The 22,377-nt window shown below is 39.1% G+C and overlaps 1 protein-coding gene across 2 annotated transcripts; it reads right to left on the bottom strand.

Annotated features, from left to right (window-relative positions):
* Positions 1–1,220: 1,220 nt before the first annotated feature.
* On the bottom strand, positions 1,221–22,305 carry man1b1a (mannosidase, alpha, class 1B, member 1a). Of its 2 annotated transcripts, XM_061060992.1 has the most exons (15): positions 22,045–22,305; positions 20,749–20,891; positions 15,315–15,423; positions 14,330–14,602; positions 14,133–14,209; positions 13,593–13,738; positions 13,281–13,399; positions 12,563–12,754; positions 11,427–11,575; positions 11,083–11,271; positions 9,401–9,591; positions 8,759–8,879; positions 8,217–8,411; positions 6,635–6,766; positions 1,221–5,741 (listed from the first exon to the last, which is right to left on the bottom strand). In XM_061060992.1, exons 2-15 carry the CDS (start codon positions 20,848–20,850, stop codon positions 5,532–5,534), a joined length of 2,205 nt encoding a protein of 734 aa, XP_060916975.1. In that variant the 5' UTR covers positions 20,851–20,891; positions 22,045–22,305; the 3' UTR covers positions 1,221–5,531. The 2 variants fall into 2 exon arrangements, with proteins under 2 accessions (XP_060916975.1, XP_060916974.1); XM_061060991.1 differs by having other exon boundaries at positions 14,133–14,602.
* Positions 22,306–22,377: the final 72 nt, after the last annotated feature.

Raw genomic sequence — 22,377 nt, 5'->3', positions numbered from 1 at the left:
ATGTCAACAATTTTGTTGCAGCATGCACGTCAGTCACGTCAGTCCACCGATTAACACAACTTCTCACTCCCAATGACATGTCAGTCAAACAGGCAAATGACGTCACGCGATGCAAAGTGTTGAAGCAAACTGAGAAAGATCTCAGCAGGATTTGTTTTGTAGGAAGTGAAAGGAAAAGGATGGTGAAACAAAATAAATAAGTGTTAAAAAGTATAAATGACCTAATGCATACATCTTTTGCATTACCGTGTACTACTGCAAATGCACGTCAACCCATCAAATACTCCAAGCAGCACTCCATGTGTACACGCATTGTGACTTTGCTATGTGAAGATCAAAAACATTTCCTAGTAGAGCCCTCTTAAGTACATTACTAAGAAAACATTAAGCCATCATCTGTCATACATTTAGTCCATTAGGAAATGTTTCTAGTGCGATCAATGACGGGTGGCTTCTGCTGCCCCCTGGTGTTGGAGAACTAAAAATAACAAGTGTTCAGCTATCAGTCAAAGTCAGCTGTATCTGATGGTTTGGGTGTGATTGTAAAAACATGTCATTAAGGAACCACATGCATTAATCTTCTGATGTTCACTTATAGCCTCCAGATATGTCCAGATATCTCTCCACAAGATGTCCAAACCTGGCTCTACGGATTTGCTCCTATTAAAGCATTAGTGAGGTCACACACTAATACACTCAGATCATCCCAAAGGTGGTTGAGGTCAGGGCTTTGTGCACAGCAAGTAACCCTTTTAGATTATGTGACGCTCATGCAGAAATGCAGAGAGTGGAGTCAGGCTTTGGGGTGTTCAACAAATGTCCACAAATATTTGAAACTTTTCTTACAAAAGGCCAGCTGTGCAGTTTTGTGAAAGATGGCAAGGTTGGAATTTCTTTCACAAACCTCTGCTGTCACTTAGTCTTTTTATCTATTCAGTCAACACTGTGAATGCCTTCTAGGAAACACTGTCATAAAGCATGCTCTGTCATCAGCTTTTGTTTTATTCATTGTGAAGGGACAACAAAGACATACATAAAGTCCTCAGAGTGTGTGTGTGTGTGTGAGAATGAGAGAGAGAGTGTGATAGATCTGAAAGGCAGAGGGTGCAGCCAGGAGGCTATGATGTGGCTTTGTTTGAAGCGTACTGTAAAGCCTTCAGGCTTTTATTTAAAAATATATTGTATATATACAAGTCAGAAAAAAGATAAAGTCCAAAATATTAATTAAAAAGCTTTATTTAAAAACTGAGTCGGCAGGAAGAAAATATGAACATTGCAAGAAGCAGCAACTTGTGTTACAAAGTGCTCAGTCAGTCATTTGTACAGTGAGCATGGGTTCAATAAATGACAGAAAACATTGTGCAACCTAAAAACATGACAAAAACACGCTTCAACGGTTTTAGCTCTGGGTTCTTAAATAAAGAGTTTGTATTAAAATAAGAAGGAAATCATCTTAAGAAAAACAAACATTTTTCATGTCAGTAAGTCATCATAACATGCCGATGAGTTGTCAAATTAGGACTTCCTGTGTCAAGATGTGCTTTTTCCTTCAGCTCGGCTCAATTGATTGATTGAACCAGCATAAACATTATTGATTTGTGTCTTTGGCCGCTGACACAGGGTCACAGTAACGCAGGCAGGAACCTCTGCAGGCAAGACACTGATGAACAACACTGATGTTCTGTTGCCCACGTACATGTTAAGTAGAAGAGTTGTCTGATGCTATGGCTTCGATTCTACAAAAATCCCACTCACAGTAATAGTTATCATCATTATTATCAAAACTTGGAAGATTCCGCCAATCAGCTTTTATAAGAGAAAGTTTAAAAGTTTATTATCAAGACATAAACCAAACATCTGAACCCTGCAACCTCGATTTGTTAAAAAAAAAAAAAACACTCAACAAGATTTTGTAAAAACAACCTTTATAATCCAAATGTACTATTTTATCAATTTGAGATACTTAAATTGGAGGATTTATTTTCCCAAATTCCGTGTAAAATAAAAGCAGTAATAAGGCAGCAATGGAAAATAACAAGAATAAGAAAAGACAGAAGTGAGCTCACAGTGCAGCCTGATGAGTCACTTCTGGTCCTTTATGTTGAGTGACTAAAAATAGAGGAAATTATACAGAAAGTGTCCAGTAATGTTAAGAACATTGCATTCACAGTTCATTAGTATAATCACACAATTCTTCGATAATTTTTTTCCAAAAACCAAAAGAGAAAATCATGAAGCACAACACAAAACTCCTTTTCATACATAATATGAAATTGTTTTGTGAAGAGATACATTTAAATTCAATCTGCGTTTTGAGATACTGGTATGAGTATTAAAATAACTTTTTTATTTATTGTCTGTGTATTCAAAGCCTGGTATGTCTGATTCCTCCCATGTTGTCTGAAAAGTATTTAAACACATTAATGACACCAACTTTTCAACTGGGTGAAATGTCCCTTTTCCTTTCTCTTTTCTTTTAAATGAACACACACACACTGTAGTTTATTAGGACTCAACCCAACACACACACAGACACACACACCATTCTCAATCAGGTAATACTCACATTAGCAGAAATGAGTATCAATCAATCACACAAAATAGACCCCAAACAAGATCTCCTACTTCCTTCTTCTTAACTTATATTTACTACAGTTAAAATTAAAGTGCCCCGCTGTTTATAAGGTTGTTGAGCCTTTAGCCTCTAAGAGTGACATTTTATTTTTGTGCGTGTTTTTGATGCTTTACATCTTCAGGTATAAATCAAAGGCCTTGGATCTCTAGTGGCTCTAACAGGCTGGGTAAGCTGAAGTATCGAGAAACGGACTAATACGTAGTATTATAGTAGTAACTCGTGTAAAAAGCAGTGAGAATATTGCACCCATCAAACTAAATCCAAACTGGTGTAGAGGTTGATTTTCTCTAAATGATTAAGCCTGCTTCATCACCACTTCTTGTCATATGTTAGATGGCTTTAGTTCTTACGAGCATTTCTAAAAAATAATAATAACAACAATAACAATAATAAAATCCCCTCCGAAGCCTTTTTTTCAAGGCAGCATCATGTCTGAAAACTTTGTGACAGGATGCACCAGGACAGCTGGAACTCCTCCTTTACTGATTTAGTCCGGTTTGAAAGCGGTCACATTAACACTCGAGGTTAATAGAGAAACATACTAAATGCACATATTTAACACAGCTCTGTAATTAATTCCCTCATTTAATCATAATTTCTTACGCACCAGGAATTAATATGGTTTAATAAACTGTGAAATTTAACAAACGAGCCGATTTCATGTTGCAGTACAGATGTTCTTCACACATCGATATAAAGCTTCTTTTAAATCATTTTGATAATCAGGATATTTAAAAAAATAAAAATAAAAAGAGATTGCAAAAACAGAAAATCACTTCATTATCAGAGATCCATCTTCAGAAATGTTACACTGCTGATGCTCGCAGCTTACAGGACTGAACTCAAGAGTCTCAACAAGGTGCTATTCAAGGGGGAGCCACATGTCTGCAGCTGCTTCTTAAATATCACAACACGGATGGATTGCTATGAAAATTGCTGTGAAATTATGTTCCGCAGAGGATGAATCCTTATTACATTGTGGATCCCCTTCCTCAAATCTAATTAAACACTACCATGAGGCTCACATTTGACACCTTGCCGTGAATTAATCCAAGAAAAACCCACCATGTAAGAACAAAAATAGTGATGATACAGTAAAGCAGTGTGCTTATAACAAACTTCCTGACATGATGGCACAGAGCTTTAAGACCAGAAATGTACTGTAATGTGATGAGTCATCATCCGACACTCATTCAGAATTAAGTAGCATGTGAGAAACAATTTACACAAAAACATGTACAGCCATATTAATTCATCACCCACCCATCCAACGTGAAAATACAACTCTGAACTGTAACTTTCACTCATAGCACTTCACACACTTACACCACTGATACAGCAGCAATTCAAACAAACAAAACAATAAAACAACCGTAGCACAATACAGTTCAATAGGCACAGCAGAGCATTGGCAAATGTAGTGCACATTCAATGATGCAGTTCAGTATATGGCTCTCTGTCTGACAGTCTGTGTTGACGTCACTGCAGAAAAACAAAAAAGGATCTTTTGGATGGAAGCATTTAAAAGTGCTAAAATCAGCAGAATAACAGGATGTGGGTCCCGGCACCTTTATAAAAAATAAAAAAAACACCAAGAAGTTCTGTCCTTCAAGCTGTCAGAGATCGCTAAACAGTAATGACTCAAACTCACTCACTGGAGAAGACAATTATTCCACAACCTTCATTTCTTACGCAAGCCGCCCATGATAGGAGGATGAATCAAAGGATGCATGTGTAGTGTCACAGATGCAGGGAATGGTTACACACGGTGGGTTTAAATTGATGAATTATCCTTCACAGACTGCACTGCAGCTTTGATTACTATGTCTTCATGTAATGTCAAACAAGTGCAAATAAAACTAAATCTGATCAAATCCAGGACGAGTCTTTAGCTGGGTAAGTCTAGTGCATCTAAACTCACTTACAGAAAAGAATACACCTCCATGAAAACATGTTAAATAAAAAACCTTCATCATCAACTGACCGGGGAAAGGTGACTGAATGATGTTATTGTGAGAACAGTGTAGATTAATAAACATTTAGAGTTCATTCATTTATTAGACCGTTTATATCTCTTACTTTTAAATCTCTAGGCTTGACTTTCCCTCCATCACTGCTTCACTTTAGGGAAATAATTGAACTATGAATTAGAACTGACTTCCCTCTAGCAGCCCACTGCTCGTACAGACTTAGGCTGGGACCAAACAGGGTGCAGACATTCCCAAAATAAACAGACTTATAAATACACCTTAACCCCTTTTTGTCATTTCTGTGCACGAGCAGGTACACTGAGTGTGGCCATAGGAAATGATTTTTTCAAAAACAATGTGTGATCCCTCCACCACAGCAATCCATTCAAACATAAATGAAGCTTAACATGCTCCATAGATTTCCAATATTGATTAGTGCACCCAATACACTGGTGAATCAACTGAAGCAATACGTGGATGTCTTTAGAGCCATGACCCTGCGATGTGAAGTGTGCTTCAGGGTTTCCAGACAAGCACAGGGTGAAATCATTGTTGTTTCCACATTAATAAATACAAAAACCAACCCCGTCACCCAAGAAGTATAACCCTCCCACTGCCTCCTCTCCGGTGTCCTGTAAGTCCCAGCTAGTTGGACCAGATAAAATAAAGTGATTTTTTTTTTTAACTTAAGAGACCAGCTCTTACATGAACCTTTTCCTTAGGAAAGATAAAGAAAAAGGAAAATATGGACATAATAATTCCCTCCACATGGACATATATCACAGTACAGGTGGACAGCAAAGATCTGGTTTCTGCTCAACACAGCAGTCCAGCGTGGAGAGTTTCTTCGCTCCTGTCTGAACGCCATAACAGCGTTTGACTCACACTGGCCGGATCTTTACAGACAGCTTCTGTGAGAGGTGATATCACTTTGGTGGAGAGGGCCATATGGGGAGAGGATGAGCCTCTGTGTTGAAGATAAACTTGTCTAGACTGAGCTGCTCCATGTCATCAGAGAAGAGCAGGTACAGGTACTTCAGTGTCTCACCCAGGAAGAAACTCTCCATCTTGTCTCGGGGTCCGGGGTTGGTGGGGTCTCGGACGTTGTTAATGGACGTGTAGCCTCCATCAGGCACCTGCAAGATGGAGTTGTTTGGTCATTTGGTTTATGGATACAAAACTCAAGAAAGTGTACTTGATCAGTTTGACACTCTTTTTACTTTGTTCAGGTGAATCATCTTTAAAGCAGAAGTACACATTGTGTATTACGGATCAGGTTCTTGCTGAGTTACAAAAATGCCACTTCTTATGATGACTATTTTTCTTTTTTAAAAACAGCTAATTGAGCTATTTGCAGGACATTTGTAGTTGAGGCGATATATGCATGTGTGACTATTAATACATTTATTAAGAACACCAGTCACAATATTTAAACTTTGTTCAATAATAAGACAGAATCTCTCATATACACCTTCATCATTATTACAATGGAGTCCTGTCCCGGGTACCTGGCAAAGCCCTGGACAGGCTCACCAGCAAAAAGCCCTGGCAGCACATAACCCCCACCCTCGTCCACCTTCACTGGTCTCCCGGTTAAATCCACATCACATACAAAATCCTCCTCCTCACCTACATATCTCAGCACGGCCTTTCCCCCCAGTACCTATCTGACCTCCTCCCTTACACTCCGCCCTTACACTCCGCCCTTGACCTCTGATCCTCAGACACTGATTTTCTCTCCAATTTCCCACACGAACATGCAGACTTTCGGGGGCAGAGCCTTCAGTGTGGCAGCCCCCACCCTCTGGAAGTTATCGGCAATGCTAGATCCTTGGACATATTCAAAAAACTGACTTGGTTGATTTGAGTCGTCTTTGTTTGTTCTGATGTAAAGCGTCCTTGACTCCCTTAAAGGCGCTATATACCGTACATTCAAGTTATTATTATTATAATTATTGATTGCAAATTCATCCCCTTTAGACGTAGTGAGGTCTGAAGTCATGTTGGCTGTGGAGTGTGCTGCCTGTACCTTGGTGTAGTTATTGAAGCTCTGCAGTATGTCCCATCCCCAGTCTCTGTACTTGGTGTCCTTAGTGAATCTGTACATGTAGAACAGACTCTCCACTGTCTCTGGTCTCAGCAGGTTGTGTCTGTCTGCAGGCTGCAAGATAGGAGAAGGACATATCACACACTTTCTTTTTTTAACCTCAACCAATTTCAATTCACAGAAAATGACTTTGAATCTAATCAAGGAAGTATCATCAATTGGCGTTTCTGCCATTTAAAGGGACAGATACAGAATTTAAAAGTACGACTGCTAGTAACAGACAGACCCAACGTAGTCTTCGTCAGGACACATCCCTATGTAATAAAGGATGATTATATTGCATCAGAATTTTAGTTTAGACTGCCATTTCTTCACAACAACATATATTTTGTAATAAATAGTCATTGATTTATAAGCTATTTGACTTTCTGTCCCCTATTCTTGAAGAACATCTGATTCCTCTACATGTTTTGACCCAGTGCAGCACTCGCTTCAACCTGATTTCTATTTTCCACAAACTATAAAAGTAGATTAAATTTGATCTTATGTAAGTAAATGTCTCCTTATGTTTTATCCTTAATGTTGGTGAGAGAATCTCTCTTACTAACATCTACTGACATGACATTAATCATTTAAAGATATTCAACCACAGGACAAACAAATGTCTCCGACCGTGGATGTTTCATTTCAAACTACTCACAGCAAATAAATGAGTGTAGCCTTTTCAATCTGAAATTCATTTCCTTAGCTGTGAGTCCTGGAATGAGAATGAGCTCCTGAAATGTTTGAGATATTTCCTTCTTCTATTGCAGGTTAATGGAGGCAGTGGTTGAGATGAGTACAGAGATATTGGATCCTTTAAAAAACTCAGAGCAGTCAATTTAAAAGAAAATGAGCACCGAGGAGGGTTAGGAAGGTTACACTCAAAAGTCCCATGACAAATTTAGACTGGCTGATTAAAGTTTGATTCAGCAGGCTCCCTCATGAGACTCTCTTACTCATTTAGCTTATTTCATATAAGAGAGCATGTATATACAAGGCACTCAAAGAAAGACATTTCATTACAGAGACATTTGAATGAGAGAAAAGGTTTACTCATGTCACTTTTATTCTTTTTCTCATTGCTTAACCCTCAGTTTCCTAGCAGAGTATTTTAAGTTTCTGAAGGTCGTTTGAGTTAAATTTTGATAAAACAATTGCATTGCACTCAAATAGAGATAAAGGAATCTTCTGTGATTGTAGGAGTGTGTGTGTGTGTGTGTGTGTGTGTATGTGGTTGTGGTTGTGTACGGATGCTAAAGCAGATGCTTGCGTAATTTGAAGCAGGGATAAGATAATGTTTTGCACATTTGTAATTACTGTTTTTATATTATCTCATGTATTGTCTATGCAGCAATTTCCCAGTATCCGAGAAAAATTTCTCCCTAGGGAGACGAATAAAGAAACCTTGACTCAGTCTTGAAAAAAGAGAGTATAAAAAATAAGAAGTAAAAAAAGATATTGATAACAGATCGCCCTTATACAGGAGAAAACTTCAATGTCAGGTATCTGCTGGGATGCTCACCTTGACAATAATGTCCCGGCCGTCACTGGCCTGCAAGCTGAAGTGTACGATCTCTGGGCTCAGTCCGGTCTCCATCTGTGTGTACATCTGATGACACGTCTCCATCAGCTGCACGGCCAGATCCATATGGTCCTCTGGGAGGCCGTTGTGAACCCCCAGTGCTAATGTTCCTGGCAGAAAGCACACCAGGTGGTCCTGTAGTGGACAAAAGAGAGCGGTATAATTGAGAGCGAGACTGAGAAGAGATGAGAGATAATGATGAGCGCTGGAATTGATTCGACTGGCTGGTAGAGAGAGAGACAGAAAACAAGCTCGTTCACGGACTGATCCAACAAAAGCACAAAGACTTATTGATCTAACAAGGCGGTCGTTGTCTGTGGATGGGAGTTCATTGCAGTGTGCGATGTATCCTCTAACAGTTTTTATTATGCTGTGTGTGGTACTTCAAACATGCAGGACACAGATACATGCATTTTATAATCCATGCATATGTATCATACATTTTGGATTTAGGGACATAAACTTCAGTTGAGCATATCTACCATCTTCGGGTTGAAGCGATTATGATTCAACTCTCCGACAAAGGTCAATCCGTTGGGCCCTGTGTGTCTCACAAGGTGTTTCTTCACTCCTTCTATGGCTTGAAGGTAATCCTCCAACAGGCTGAACAAAACAGAAATGATGACGTCAGAATTTATCACCATTATATTACACATACCAACCAATCTGTAAAACTTTGTTATTCATTTTGGAACATGACTCAAGCAATAAATCACTTTTCTGGATGTGACATTTATAAGAAATATGGCAAATGTATGAAACAGATTGCATTAAATACAGGAAGTGGATCATGTAGGAACTTCAACTTAGTCATTCTGTCTGACTTAGTTCTTATTTTCTTGGAAACATCAACAACATTTTGTAAAATTAGAGCAAAGCTTTAGAGCTGCTGCTATACCAGGATGTTGTTTAGCAGAATTTTGTAACCACACAGCTAAGTTCCTCACACTTCTCTCAGTACTTTTAAACTTCAATATTTAAAATATGTCTCTGCATCAAGGTTTGTTATTATGCCTTTGAAGTGATTAATAGTACGTTTTATGGTTCTCATGTTCCACCTCTAAATCCAGTGTTTTCACTCCCGATCACCAAACATACACTTAGAAAGGTAAGGTTGGAATTACTCTTCTTCTGTCTTGCCTCCCTGGATCCACTGTTTGAGCAGGTACTCGTAGTAGCTGTCTGCCCTGGCGCCAAGCGTGAGGACTCCTTTGTGGCTGAACTGGCCGCTGTTGGTGTTGATGAACATGGGCACCAGGCCGTCGTGTTTGCCTGGAAGCTTGTGGACCAGCCTCATCACCTCATTTGCAACATCCTGCAAAGAGAGAAAAACCATCTAGTTCATCTCGCCATGAGATACTGAACCTGAAAGTCCATCTCCACATACAGCCATTCTGTGGACTAATATGTATGAATAAAAAAAAATGTTTTAAATGATTTATCATTCAAAGTAATTTCACCCTTTGTTGAAACTGAGCTCATAGAAAGTTATGTCTGTCTCGCTCAGGTTATGATTTTTTAAGGTTATGTCAGATGGGGATGAAAATCTTGAGGTATAAACTGAAGGTTATCTGTGTTAAAGAGCCCATATTATGCCCATTTTGATGTTCATATATTTAATCTATGTTCCTACTTTTGTACGTTCACAATAGCTAAAGTCCGAAAAAAAAGTGTCTGTTTTCATGTACTGCTCCTCCTCTACGCTCTGAGTCCGTCAGCTACGCTCTGCTGAGCCCCCACTGCAGAGCCCCACGTGGGCCAAGTCTGCTCTGATTGGTCTGCCGATCCGCTCTGTCGTTATTGGTCAGTTGCTCAGCACGCTTCTCGGAAATTTCAACATGAGCTGCAGGGCTTGCCACAACGAGCCAATGGGCTTAGATCAGTGATCTCACACTGACAATGACGCCGCACTGACACATTTTTATCGAGGGGGGCTAGAACTGAGCGTTACATGCAGCTAATGCTACAGCTAACAGGAGGTCATAGGAGAAGCCGAGTTTCCGCGGACTTTGAATCTTTGCACATAGATGTGCCTAAACATGCACAGGACACTTGGAAAACACACTAAAGAGCATATAAAACAAGAAAAAGCATAATATGGGACCTTTAAATGCTTTATATGTGATTTTTTGATCCAGCAGATGTCGCCCTTGAGCACCAGCATGAAACCAAAACAACTCGTGCTGCATTGTTGTGTTAGCATGCTAATGCTAGCGATCTTTATTATGCTCGTATCTTCACACTGCATGTAAATTTACCTGAAATGAGCGTGATCTAGAAACACAGTTAAGCAGTGAGTACAGTATGTTATTCTTCTTTTCTCTAGTCCCTCAATTAAACAACTTTTATACTTGAGGGGAGGAGTCAGCCGGCCGTCCGGGCGATGTAAACAAACTGAAGATAGGACTCTGAAAACTCTGAAAACATCACAGACAGTGGGACTCGGGTGTTACACCCATTGTAGACAGTCATGACTCACAGAGTTATTTTCAGAGGATATACTTGATTTATATTACATTTAAGTGTGAAAAATCACATATAAAGCCTTTAAGCTCTGGTAATATATCAAATCTGACAACATCCGTCATTCTTCTAACTTCAATCACAATCAAGTGTGTATTTGCTGTACTTATTGTTTAACTTTGACTGAATGGGAAACCTTCAACTAAACCCAGAAAATATTTACATTAACCTGCTCCATCTTTTTTTTATGCTCCATCTCACAGCATTGGAAGTAAAGTAAGATCATAATTATTGGACACAAACACTACAATGCACCGCTACAGATGCCCTCATGTACACTGACCTGGTACTGCGGGTCCTGAGTGAGGCGGCTAAGCTCTCTGAATTCCAGCTGGATGCTCGTGACCTCAGCCAGTGTGCTGTCTGTCGTCCATCGAGGGGGGTGAGCTGTTCCCTTTCCGATGTTGACGTCTGAGAACGGGATCTTTGAGGGGGTTTTGAAGGCAGGCATCAACCTGGACCCGAGATCTTTCTTCAAGTGGAGAAAATAGGCGGAAATTACTCTTTCTGACTAATGAGAATAAACTATGTAATGGAATTATATATCTTCTACTTTAAATGTTACATCTCTGTAATGTCTGTAAGAAAAAGTGAACGAGCTGCAGGTCTAAAACTTCTATGACTCACAGCTTTTTCAAAGAAGAGTTGGTCTCCTGATAGGTGGTAGGCACTCAGCAGTCCCCCAAGGACACGAATAGTTGTTTCAAAAAGATTCACGTCCACGTTCTTGTTGAAGTTGAGCTCATTGTCCACCCAGTTCTTTGCTTCTGCAAACTCTGACAAGAGAAGGAGGGACGAAAAGACGTTGTGATTTATAGCAATTATTTAACAGGAAGATTAAAAAAAAACTTTTTATTTAAGGGTTTTGCAAAGACTGAAATCATCAAGTGGTCTGTAACAAATTTTGCAACTGACTGAGGTCCAGTGATTTAGAAATGCATTCCTTACATATCTAGTTGGACTCACCTTGGACCGTAAAAAAATAAACACATTTTTATTTGAAAATTGTAGCAGCATGTAAAGATTCTATTGTTTTGTGCATTTGTGTTCCTTGTCAAAACTTGAACCTTCATTACCCAAAATGGAACTCATCAGCTGACGGGTTGTCTCATGTTAGTAGCCACTAATGTAGCCTTGAGCTGCAAGTTCAAAGCTGATTTAAGGAGTGTGCAGAGCAGTGTTATGTTTGCTCTAGGGATGGACTGATTGCAATTTCTATGGTTGAATCTGATTTTCATTTTTTTCAAAGTCTGACCTATAGATTCAGATATTGACCAATTCCAATTTTCTTTCTTTAAGGAAAAATAATTGGCATTTTTTGTTTTCCTAAATGTATTTTTTGTGCCGTTTGGCCTTTATTGGATAGGACAGCTGAAGAGTGACAGTAAATGTTGGGAGGAAAGAGAAGGGGGATGACATGCAGCAAAGGGCAGAGGTCGGATTCAAACCCAAGGTCGCTGCAATGAGGACTATTGCCTTTGTACATGGGGCACGCTACATAACCGTTAGGCTATCTGTCACCCCGGAAATGTAATTTTAAGTTCATAATTAAACAATGAATGTTCACTGTTAATCAACTGCAACAGGTTACATGACCATCTCTTGTTCTCACTCAGACAAACTCAGAATAAGGTGCTCTATGAGACTGGACAAAGCTTTCTGAAGACATTAACGTTAAGTAACAGATGATCCTTTTATTATGAACCACAGCTCGACATCTTATCTCTATATTGGTATCATAAAGAATTAGTGACAAATTGTACCTTCCTTAAGGCCCAAAATCCACATAGTGTCCAGGGAATCAATAAGTGTCAAACCCAGTCCGAACCACTCGCCGAAGGACTTGGAGATGGGCCTGAGCTCATCGTGACCCCAGGCGTAGCTCTTATAGCCTTTCCATGCATGTCTGAAGGCAACTCGTACTGCCTCCAGTCTGTCCACAGGGCCAGGGGAAACTACAGACAGAAGAATGAATCAGAAATTAAAGTGTGATCATAAAAGCAGGAGGTCCTCCTTAATAAGATTTCCAGTAGAGGGAATATTCTGTGTCATTTCTCTTTAAACACAGCAAGGTGTTGCCCTGCATCTCATCAGACTTACAGTAAAAAAAAAAAGGTGTTGGGCTTTAAAGAGCATACACCAGCAGACATGGATAACACTAAGTTACAGAATCTGTTTGAGATCAAAAAGTTTCTCAGTGGACCCAAAAAGTAAGAAAAGTTTCTGGTGTTCATCAGTTGCACCAGAAAACAGCATAAAAAGAAGAATTGTTGGTTTTCTTTTTTACCTTCATTGTAAAGTTGAGCTATTTTGGTTTCAGACTGTTCAAGGCATCTTTTACACGGTGTGTGGAGTATGATTTAAAAAAAAGAAACAACATGACGAGTAAATTATAGGTGCAGAAATTCCAATGTGTCATGTTCACTCACTCTTGGAAATAATTCTTGGTTCAATAGTTGAGTTGAGTTTTTTTTTATTTACCTTCGAGTGGGACAGAGTCAGCTGGGTTCACTGGGGCTGGGGGAGCTGCTGCCTCTTTCTCATTGGCCGAGGGGGGAGGCTCTGTGGCTTGGTCGGCTTCAATCATTGCTCCTCTCCAACTGCATGACAAACGCAAAAAAACCTGTCTTACATCTGAATTATTTATGACTGCTTCGTCAATACTGCAACAAAGACCACAGGACCTGGGAGAAGCTGGAAAATGATTACCATCTTCACAGCAAAATCTTGTTAGTTTGTTTATTACTGCACAGTTGTGTAAAGGGTTAAACTAGCAAGAAACCAACTGATCACCTGACTATTTTCTTGTCTTTGTCCTCCTCCTCCTCTCCTTCATCTTGAACCACCTCTTGCTCTTTCTTTTCTCCACCGACTGTGTCAGACATATTTCCTTCTTTCTGCAGACTTGGTGGACCTCTCTTGTTGGAGAACAGATATTTCTATTAAAAACAAACAAACAGCTAGAGTTAGAAACATATCAGACAATTTTAACACCTTGTGGAAATAGTGGCCATTGGGTCTGTTTGAGTAGCAGACAAGAAAACATTAACAAAGAATTGGAGTCACCAATGATGGATGGACCTTTTCACAGACACAATAGATACATAAATAAAATGTAGAACTACAGCTTTTCAAATCCATGATCCAGACCAAAGATTATATTTTGTTTTCTGTGACTCTGATTGTGTTAATTGTCAGTGATCTGAACACAATGTGCAATGTGACAGATATCTGGAGTAATAGTAGGCCTATTTCAACATTCTGGTAATTAATTGGAGTTGGAAATAATGCTTAAAAAAAACATGATTTTTGTCTTACAAAAACACCTCTAACCTTAATGGGAGGTTTGGGCAAAATAGGTACAATTGGTCCTCTGGGCTCCACCACAGCATCTGGACGGATCACTGGACCTGCATCTGGACGGAAAACTGGATCTGTGTCTGGATGGATCACTGGACCTGCATCTGGATGGATCACTGGACCTGCATCTGGATGGAAAACTGGATCTGCGTCTGGATGGATCACTGGACCTGCATCTGGACGGAAAACTGGACCCGCATCTGGACGGATAACTGGACCTGCATCTGGACGGATAACTGGACCTGCATCTGGACGGATAACTGGACCTGTATCTGGACGGATCACTGGACCCGCATCTGGCCCTACAGCTGGCCCCACATGTGGCCCTACCACAGGTACCGGAGCTTTACCCACATGTTGTCCCAATACAGGCCTCACAGCTGGAAGAACAGCCTCCAGCTCTCTGTCATTCAACTCCAACCAGTCGTCCCTGTCAGACAACCCTACACACAGACACACAGGGAAACACAGACACACTAGGAGTGAACAAGAAACATGTCAAGATATGTCCACTGCTTCAGAAGCTTTAAATCAATTGTGAATCAAGCATTTTCTAAGAAATGACGTGACATTCATTACAATAGACTCTTCACTGTGATCACCACAGGAAGCTGTCTTCCTATATAACTCAGCCCCTGACTGAGTCCTAACAGGCATATGGGAAATCAGTCTTTTCCAAGTTTTCGTTATACTTAAAAGCAACTTGTATTTGGATTTATGTACTCGAGGGAGCGATTTTTCAGAGAGCTCAGTTTGGTTGTGAAAATATCCTAGTGCATTCAATAGAAAGCCCCGACGGGGAAAATAGAAGCATTTTCAGATTTACCAATCTTAGTGTGGATGTGGTCTGAAAATGAAATGCTGTACAGGTAGAAGTATAAAACTGTTAAAGCAAGCAGCAGGTGCAACAAAAATGATCCCAAATTGAATCTAAACAAAGAGAGAAATATTCAAATCGTCTCATAGAGCGATTAAGTGATTTACTGCAATACAGCCTCGTCGCAAAAACACAACACACAGTCAATCCAACTCATCAGAATCAACTAGTCATGCAGCAATACCTTTAAATTAATGTCAGACTGCATCTCTGCCAGCATGTGTATTTGCATATGTGTATGTGTGTGTTGGCTCAATGTGTATGTGAGCATTATTTACCTCTCCACTGCTCACTGAGGCTGGGATAGGAGAGCAGTCCAAATATGAGCAGCAGGGCCAGCAGGAACAGGATCAGGCTTCGCTGGAGCCGAGACAGCTGCTTCCATTTCTGTAGGAAGATATACCAAATAAAGAGCTACACACAAACATGACAGACAGCTCTGTATTCAAATCACAAGCATCTCCCAGCTGATTTTAAAATCCATCACCCTCTTAAAAAAATCTCTTTATGCGTTCTTTTAAAACAGCAGGAAAGGAAGGAAAAGTTGGATGGCCTTCCTTGTTAGGCTTACCCTGAATAAACGCCACATCTCGCTCCACCTGACGGCACACAAATAAACATTCGCACCCAATCAACCGGAGGTGCAGAGGGAGGGACAGAGCTGGGGTCTCTCAGGGGAAAACGCTAACAGGCAGAGACTGTGCTACCTGTACTAATTAACACCGGTGCAACACCGAGAAACTATTGAGCCATTCTCTCTGAGCTGTGACGGAGCACACAGCAGACTCTACCTCAGGAGACTTTTCCATTTCACTTTGCTAAATTTCATTCAACACAACAACTTCACAACATCCTATTCAGTGTTCAGTCTTTATAAACTTTGTATTTGAACTGCGCATAGAATTAGCAGAAGATGAAGACTTACAATAATGTTCCTCTTTTGTACGCATGTCACTTAGGGCTTTTCTCCAACAATATGCATGTGAAGAGCAAATCCTGGGCTTTGTTGTAACGCTGCATGGCCAACAGAGACTCCTTTGTCTTTTCAAAATGACTGGTTTGGCAGTAAACAGTTTTTATTGTAGTGAGAGAAGTTATACATTTGAAAAGCTTTGTTCTAATATTAATATGTTTGTTTTGTGTTATATGAGGTAGTTATTGTCTTAAGATTTTAGAAGTGTACTGTTCATTTTCAAGCCCTTTCCAAATACACATCCAATGATTACCTTTATTCATTCTTAACTGTAGTTTATTAATTGATAACAAGGCTTACTATATAACACAAATATCAATAGTGTTAATTTCCTACATGTCTGAAAATAAATGATTAGTCTAAACATCCCTTTGAATACAGTCCTCCTTTGATTCAAACTAAGTTGTAATTTTCTAATTACTGTAAATTATTTTTTGTAAGTTTGAGGTTTTATCTGGAAACCAGTAAAACAAACCACATTAAATGGTTTAGTTATCAACACTGTTAAAAAATGTTTACACTGTATGCCAATGTCTTCTTTAGGTCATGGAATTTGCACATGTCGTCTCATGACCTGAAACATGAAGTGTAACTGTAGTAAGGTGTCGACAGGTGTTACGTCATATCAGGTGTCCCGCGACAACAACAGAGCAGAAGCCTGTGAGATAAGGGGAACTTTCTTCGGGGGAGAACTAGCAGACAATGATATATTTCCTCTTTGTGCAATGAGAAACTCACTCTGCAGGTTTGCTGAAAATACACAATTCCACACACACACACACACACACACACACACACACACACACACACACACACACACACACACACACACACACACACACACACACACACACACACACACACACACACACACACACACACACACACACACACACACACACACACACACACACACACACACACACACACACACACACACACACACACACACACACACACACACACACACAAAATACTGAACTAAACCAATGTGCATACGGTTAAATCCTGTAGAGAGATATCTTAAAGCAGTTTTAATCTCTTTGTGACTTTCCGTTGAAATAAAGGTGATATACATTATAAAGATGAATGCGTGTTTTCTGCTGTGTAAGAAGAAACGCTGAGCCAAAAAACCAATCTGAGGAGCATGATTTGCAGAGAACAGTTTTCTCAGGGACCATAAAGCGTCATCAAATTTGATGACCCACATGTACAGGGAGGGTTCTGAGCCAGATTGAGGTCTCTGCTATAAAGCTGGCCTTGTAGACCAAATGTCTATTGATATACTGCAGAAATAAAATGTTACACATCAGTCGATAGGAGTGCTGCTATGCCTTTTCAATTCAGTGAAACAAATGAATTACATTAATGTGAGCTGACAAAGCTGTTTTGCTTTTTTGAAGAATAAAAAAAGAACAATAGAAAGAATCCTACAAAATGATCAAAGAGGATTTTTGATCTCATGGTGTTATCTGCAGATTCAAAGGAAGTTACATTAAAGTTCTGTTTTAAATACTGATAACAGTTGCATACCAGGTTTTGGATTAAAGGTGTGTGCAAACATAGACAGGAACAGATCTTTAGAGACATAACTGAATCATTTTGAGGCCACACAGAGTGTTTGAAAACTAACGGGAACATGCTCCAGCTCAATATAACATCGAATTGATCTTCTCTTAACCTGTGCATACAGCAATGATTTCAGATCTTCTATTACATTCATAAATACTGTTGCAATTCCCAAACGTCCTCACATAAGATCAATATGTCAGTGTCATGCAGCCCATGAAGCTATAATCACATAAAACACTAGTGTTCTGTGCTGTACAGTATCCTTTATGAAAACACATATTTAAATGTTAGTATTTATGAATGTCTCTACTCTTTCATGCTGTAGCTATGAGGTAAGATCTTTATGAAACTGGAGATGGGTGGCTTATTGGTAAATATTAGAAAATGATAAAATATATAATAGTCTGCAAATGTTGCAGACTATTTGTTGCAGACAAAATGTTGCAACAAAAATCCTCCTCTTGATTTAAGACTGAAGTATAAAATACTCCAGTGGTTTATGACACAACTATTCAAACCTGAGCCTCAGCATGAGGTGGTCTGAAACCAGAAAGTGACATGCACTCACTCAGTGAGAGAGTGAGTGCTGATCTGTATACTGAAAGGAAGCATCCTTTTTTTTTTTGCATCTATTTTATGGGTTTATCAGGGCTTGGTTATTGCACCTTAACAATTCATTTCAATACTCAATACATATGTTTGCATATGTTTCCAGAATCCCTCAAAAGAACATTAATGAGTGAGGCTTATGTTTATCGCACACACTCATGTACCTGGGATGTCTTTCAATGCATATACACAATGAACTAATGTCCTATTGCCCAGTGTTGATGGATTTCACTCTCTAGAAAAGCATCATTTTTATCTCATTCTCTCCCTAGAAATGACCCTCCTGGCTCCTTTTCTCTGATCTCTACTTCCCTCTGCATGGCACATTTTGATTATGTTTGAGGCTAACTCTTTCATGCTCCACGTTTCGGTTGTTGTGCATTGTACAATTGTACAATTCAGCAGACGCGTTTATCCAAAGCGACAAACATCAGAGAGTAAGTACAACACAAGCAAGGAGCAAGAGAGGAGGAAACATTGTAAGTAAGCGCAAACAAACAGCTTAAAGTTCGATCAGACCCACAGGTGCTGACAGACAGTGCACAGAGGCCAAGCACTTAAACAAATAAATAATTAAAGATAATATGTCGTCTTCATCAACAACAACATCGACAGCTGAGAGTTCTAATCAGCATCAAAACCATCCTGATTACAGTCATAATCAATATCATCATCATCATCAAGTGCAGGACGTAAATGATGCAATTGGTGACGTATATATCACACCAATCTTTTAAGGTTTGATGAATGAATCACATGGAAACGTTGCACTTGAGACATATCCACCTTAGGACATCAAAACGATTCAATTGTTACACAAAGTCATCAGTGAGGTTGTAATCACAGTTGTACCAGAATAAAGGGGAAACCAGCAGAAACACTGAAAGCCCCTGAGCAACAGAAAAGGAAACAAAAGTATGAGACATGATATGATAAGTGCAACACAATATACCTGCAAAACCTGAAGATCAAAACCAACAAAGGAGACGAGAGAGGCTCATAGTGAGAGGGCATAAGGAGGCGAGCGAGAGGCATAAGACATTTCAAAGTAAAGATAACAAGATTAAAGAAAATGTGAAGGAGACGTAGGAGAGAGACAGGGAGCACTGAATTTGTTTTATCTCACCGCAGTAATCAGACACATAATGTGTTCAGAGGAGGCTTTTATGTGAGAAGTTTGAAAGTTCAGGGCAGGCTGCTTCACAACAAAGAAGAATGTATGAAAGGAAGATTGAAAGCCAGGAATCGATTTGTTACAACAACAAAAAAAAGAAGATGCATTACATCGAGACAGAGATGATATATCTCAGTGAATAGATCAGAAGCATAACCAAGCAAGAGTGTTGACAGCTGAAGACTTTCTGCACACAAAATATATAGTAGACAGTCAGAGATTAAAAGTTACTTACTAGTAACTTTATGAATTGAAATATCTCAAAATGTAATGCCTATCAATCAAAGATGGGGGACAATTGAAAGTATCATGTCCTATTAAGATGTGAAACCTTATTAAAGCTTCTAATCTAATAATTGTTCAACTAATTAATTCATGTGATGCTACAGCAGTGATGAACACCATCATTTGAAAAGTTGACTCATGTATGTCTGTATGAATATGTGGCTCTGAAGTTTCCAAAAGGTGCCTCAGTTGGCTTCAGAGGGTAACTGTGACGGGTTCAGTGTCACAATACTCTCATATTTCTCCTTAGAAATAAACGTTTCATACCCAAAAATATTTTAAAAAACGAATTTATAAAAGGTTTTCCAAATACAGTGAGGGTATCTTGTCTGGTCTTCTCCAATTGGACAGTTAGATTAATTTCAGATCATTCACACAGAACTCTTAATGTAACGTAAACAGTCAATTTAAAGTGCTGCTGGTTTTAAATAATCACTCTATGACCATGCTGCAAAATTTATTTTCCATCTTGCTGAACAATATAAACCAAAGGAGCCTTTGAGCATTAGGAAGTAGTCAGAGCTGGTAGCACCTTGGGTCATATCCAAACAAGATGAAGCTGTTTTAAGCTTCTATGCTGGAAATAGATACCTTCTTTATGATCTTGAGTGAGCTATTTCCTGAGTCACTATTACATCTAAATGTATCTCAGTACCTATGAGTGATAGGTTTTCCTACTGCAACTTCATTTTCTTTGTTGCATTAGGAGCACATTACGATATAATACTGCACTGTAGTCTGCAGTTTTTATGTGATTATCTTACTTCTCTTGATTTGATTTTAACCACTTAAATGTGTTCTGTTACTGTAATACGTTTCTTTGCCTGTGATTTGCATCTGTGTAAATGGGCTTAATAATTTAAACTGCCTCGCCTTTATTTTCACCGTTATATATTTTTTCCACCACTGCTATGAACCATAACTGAAACTACACACACAGATCAGCGCCTTGTGTGATCAAAGTCAAACTGTGACAGTAGTTTTGTGTTCAATATTCACACATTCTTTCTTTCTTAAACTCAGGCTTTCCATGACAAAGCTGTAAAACTCTAAATAGAGACAAGTTCTGCACACCGCCCAGCCCTACAGGGCAACTCACCCTCCAGCAGGACTGTCTCCGGTGTTTCCCGTTGTTGTAAGAGTGACTGTGCGGATCACTGAGTGTCAGAGAGATGAAGTCCTTTCTGGAAGGCGGATACATCCTCTGATCGGGGTGGACAGTTGTAGGTCATAGAAGCAGCACTAAGAAAAGTGAGAAAAAAAACACAATCAGCACGACCAAGAAAAGTTCCTAAAGAAATGAGAATTTATCTTTATGTAATCATATACGTTATTTATATAGTAAAATAACTATACAGTACTGGTTACAATTTTTCAAATGTAAGCCTTTGTCATTTTTGTCTACACTAAAACATTAAAAACTTGATTGAGTTATTGATTGAGAATTGATGCAAGGTCATAAGACGGAAATTGATCTATTACTATAAAAAGGAAACATAACCAGGTAAAACAAAGTCAAGCTATCTATCTCAATGTGTTATTTGACCCAGAGTATGATTATGTGTGCAAGTTCTGTTTTCTTGATTAGATGATTTCCACCATCTGCAATGTTAATTTGTTAACATACTTCATGAACTGTTAAAAATGTACAGTGTGGAGACTAGGAATGGACGCTGTTTAATTGAAGCTTTTAAGCAATCAAGGAAGCATTAGAAGCAGCCTCTTCAGGTTTTTTAAATCCTGAAATTGTTTCAATTTAGATGCACCAAAAATGCCTGTTGACTGCATCTTATTGATTTTTTTTTATATGCATGCATGCTCTACAAACTCTATATTTCAAATACATAGGATGCATTTCAAATTAAACTTTTAAGATCAATTGAATATATATATATCTGTTCAGTACCATGGACAGCTGACAATAATGTGTTATTGCGCAATGCTCTTGACTGAAGCTGCAGAAAACAATGTGAAAACACTTATATTACATATTATACGATTTCTATTGGGAAACAAGTAGATAGTAACAATTTGTCTGAGAAATATTTATCACAGACTGCAAATATAAAGAATTTCAAAATAAAGCAGTATAGTGTATACTGTAATTCTGACATTATAAAAGCATGTGCTGCTCTATAACCCATGCAGCTAGCTAGTTGACATTACTTGAATTAATGTCTCTTTCGACACCATTATGGTTTTATAATTCACAATAACTACAGATTGTATCTGTTCACAAAAAGCTACATTAGCTAATCTATTAAAGCAACGAGCTCATTAGGCTTAATAGGCTTAACTATTATCTTAACCTTAACAACAGCCCTCCTTTTATACATCACAACATGCAGTTCACACTCTATCTCATTAAATACACATCCATCTGTCTCTGTCTCACCTTTGTGCCTGGCTGGACGGTATTCTCCAACGAGCTAAACAGCTGTAAGCTAGCTACGAGAGGATAGCTTTTCTCTTCCGCTTGTTTCCGGAAGACGACGTGACAAACTTCAGTGGTGACAAAAACTAACAAGTTACAAAGCAGTTCGACTGTCACTCAAAACAACCTGCTGCTCAATGACATGTCAGAGAAATTACACTGGGGGGAAGCATGGCTAAACTTGGCGAAAGAGCAGCCACAGACAGCTGAGACAGAGGCGGGGGGCTGACGATGAGACGACGCGGTACGTCATGTGACGTAAGCACGTTGTTACTTCGAGTGTTAACCCTTTAA

Source organism: Labrus mixtus, chromosome 17 (assembly GCF_963584025.1).
Source record: "Labrus mixtus chromosome 17, fLabMix1.1, whole genome shotgun sequence".
Classification (NCBI taxonomy): Eukaryota; Metazoa; Chordata; class Actinopteri; order Labriformes; family Labridae; genus Labrus; species Labrus mixtus.
Note: the sequence above shows the minus strand (reverse complement) of the source record. Positions and strands in the feature narration are given on the sequence as shown.

Coding starts and splice junctions, on each gene's coding strand:
- man1b1a (XM_061060991.1), bottom strand. CDS start 20,850: ATGTATCCGCCTTCCAGAAAGGACTTCATCTCTCTGACACTCAGTGAT. Junction 13,739..14,132: donor TGCCCAAACCTCCCATTAAG/GTTAGAGGTGTT, acceptor TGTTTTTAATAG/AAATATCTGTTCTCCAACAA. Junction 8,880..9,400: donor GGAGGCAAGACAGAAGAAGA/GTAATTCCAACC, acceptor TGTTTTGTTCAG/CCTGTTGGAGGATTACCTTC.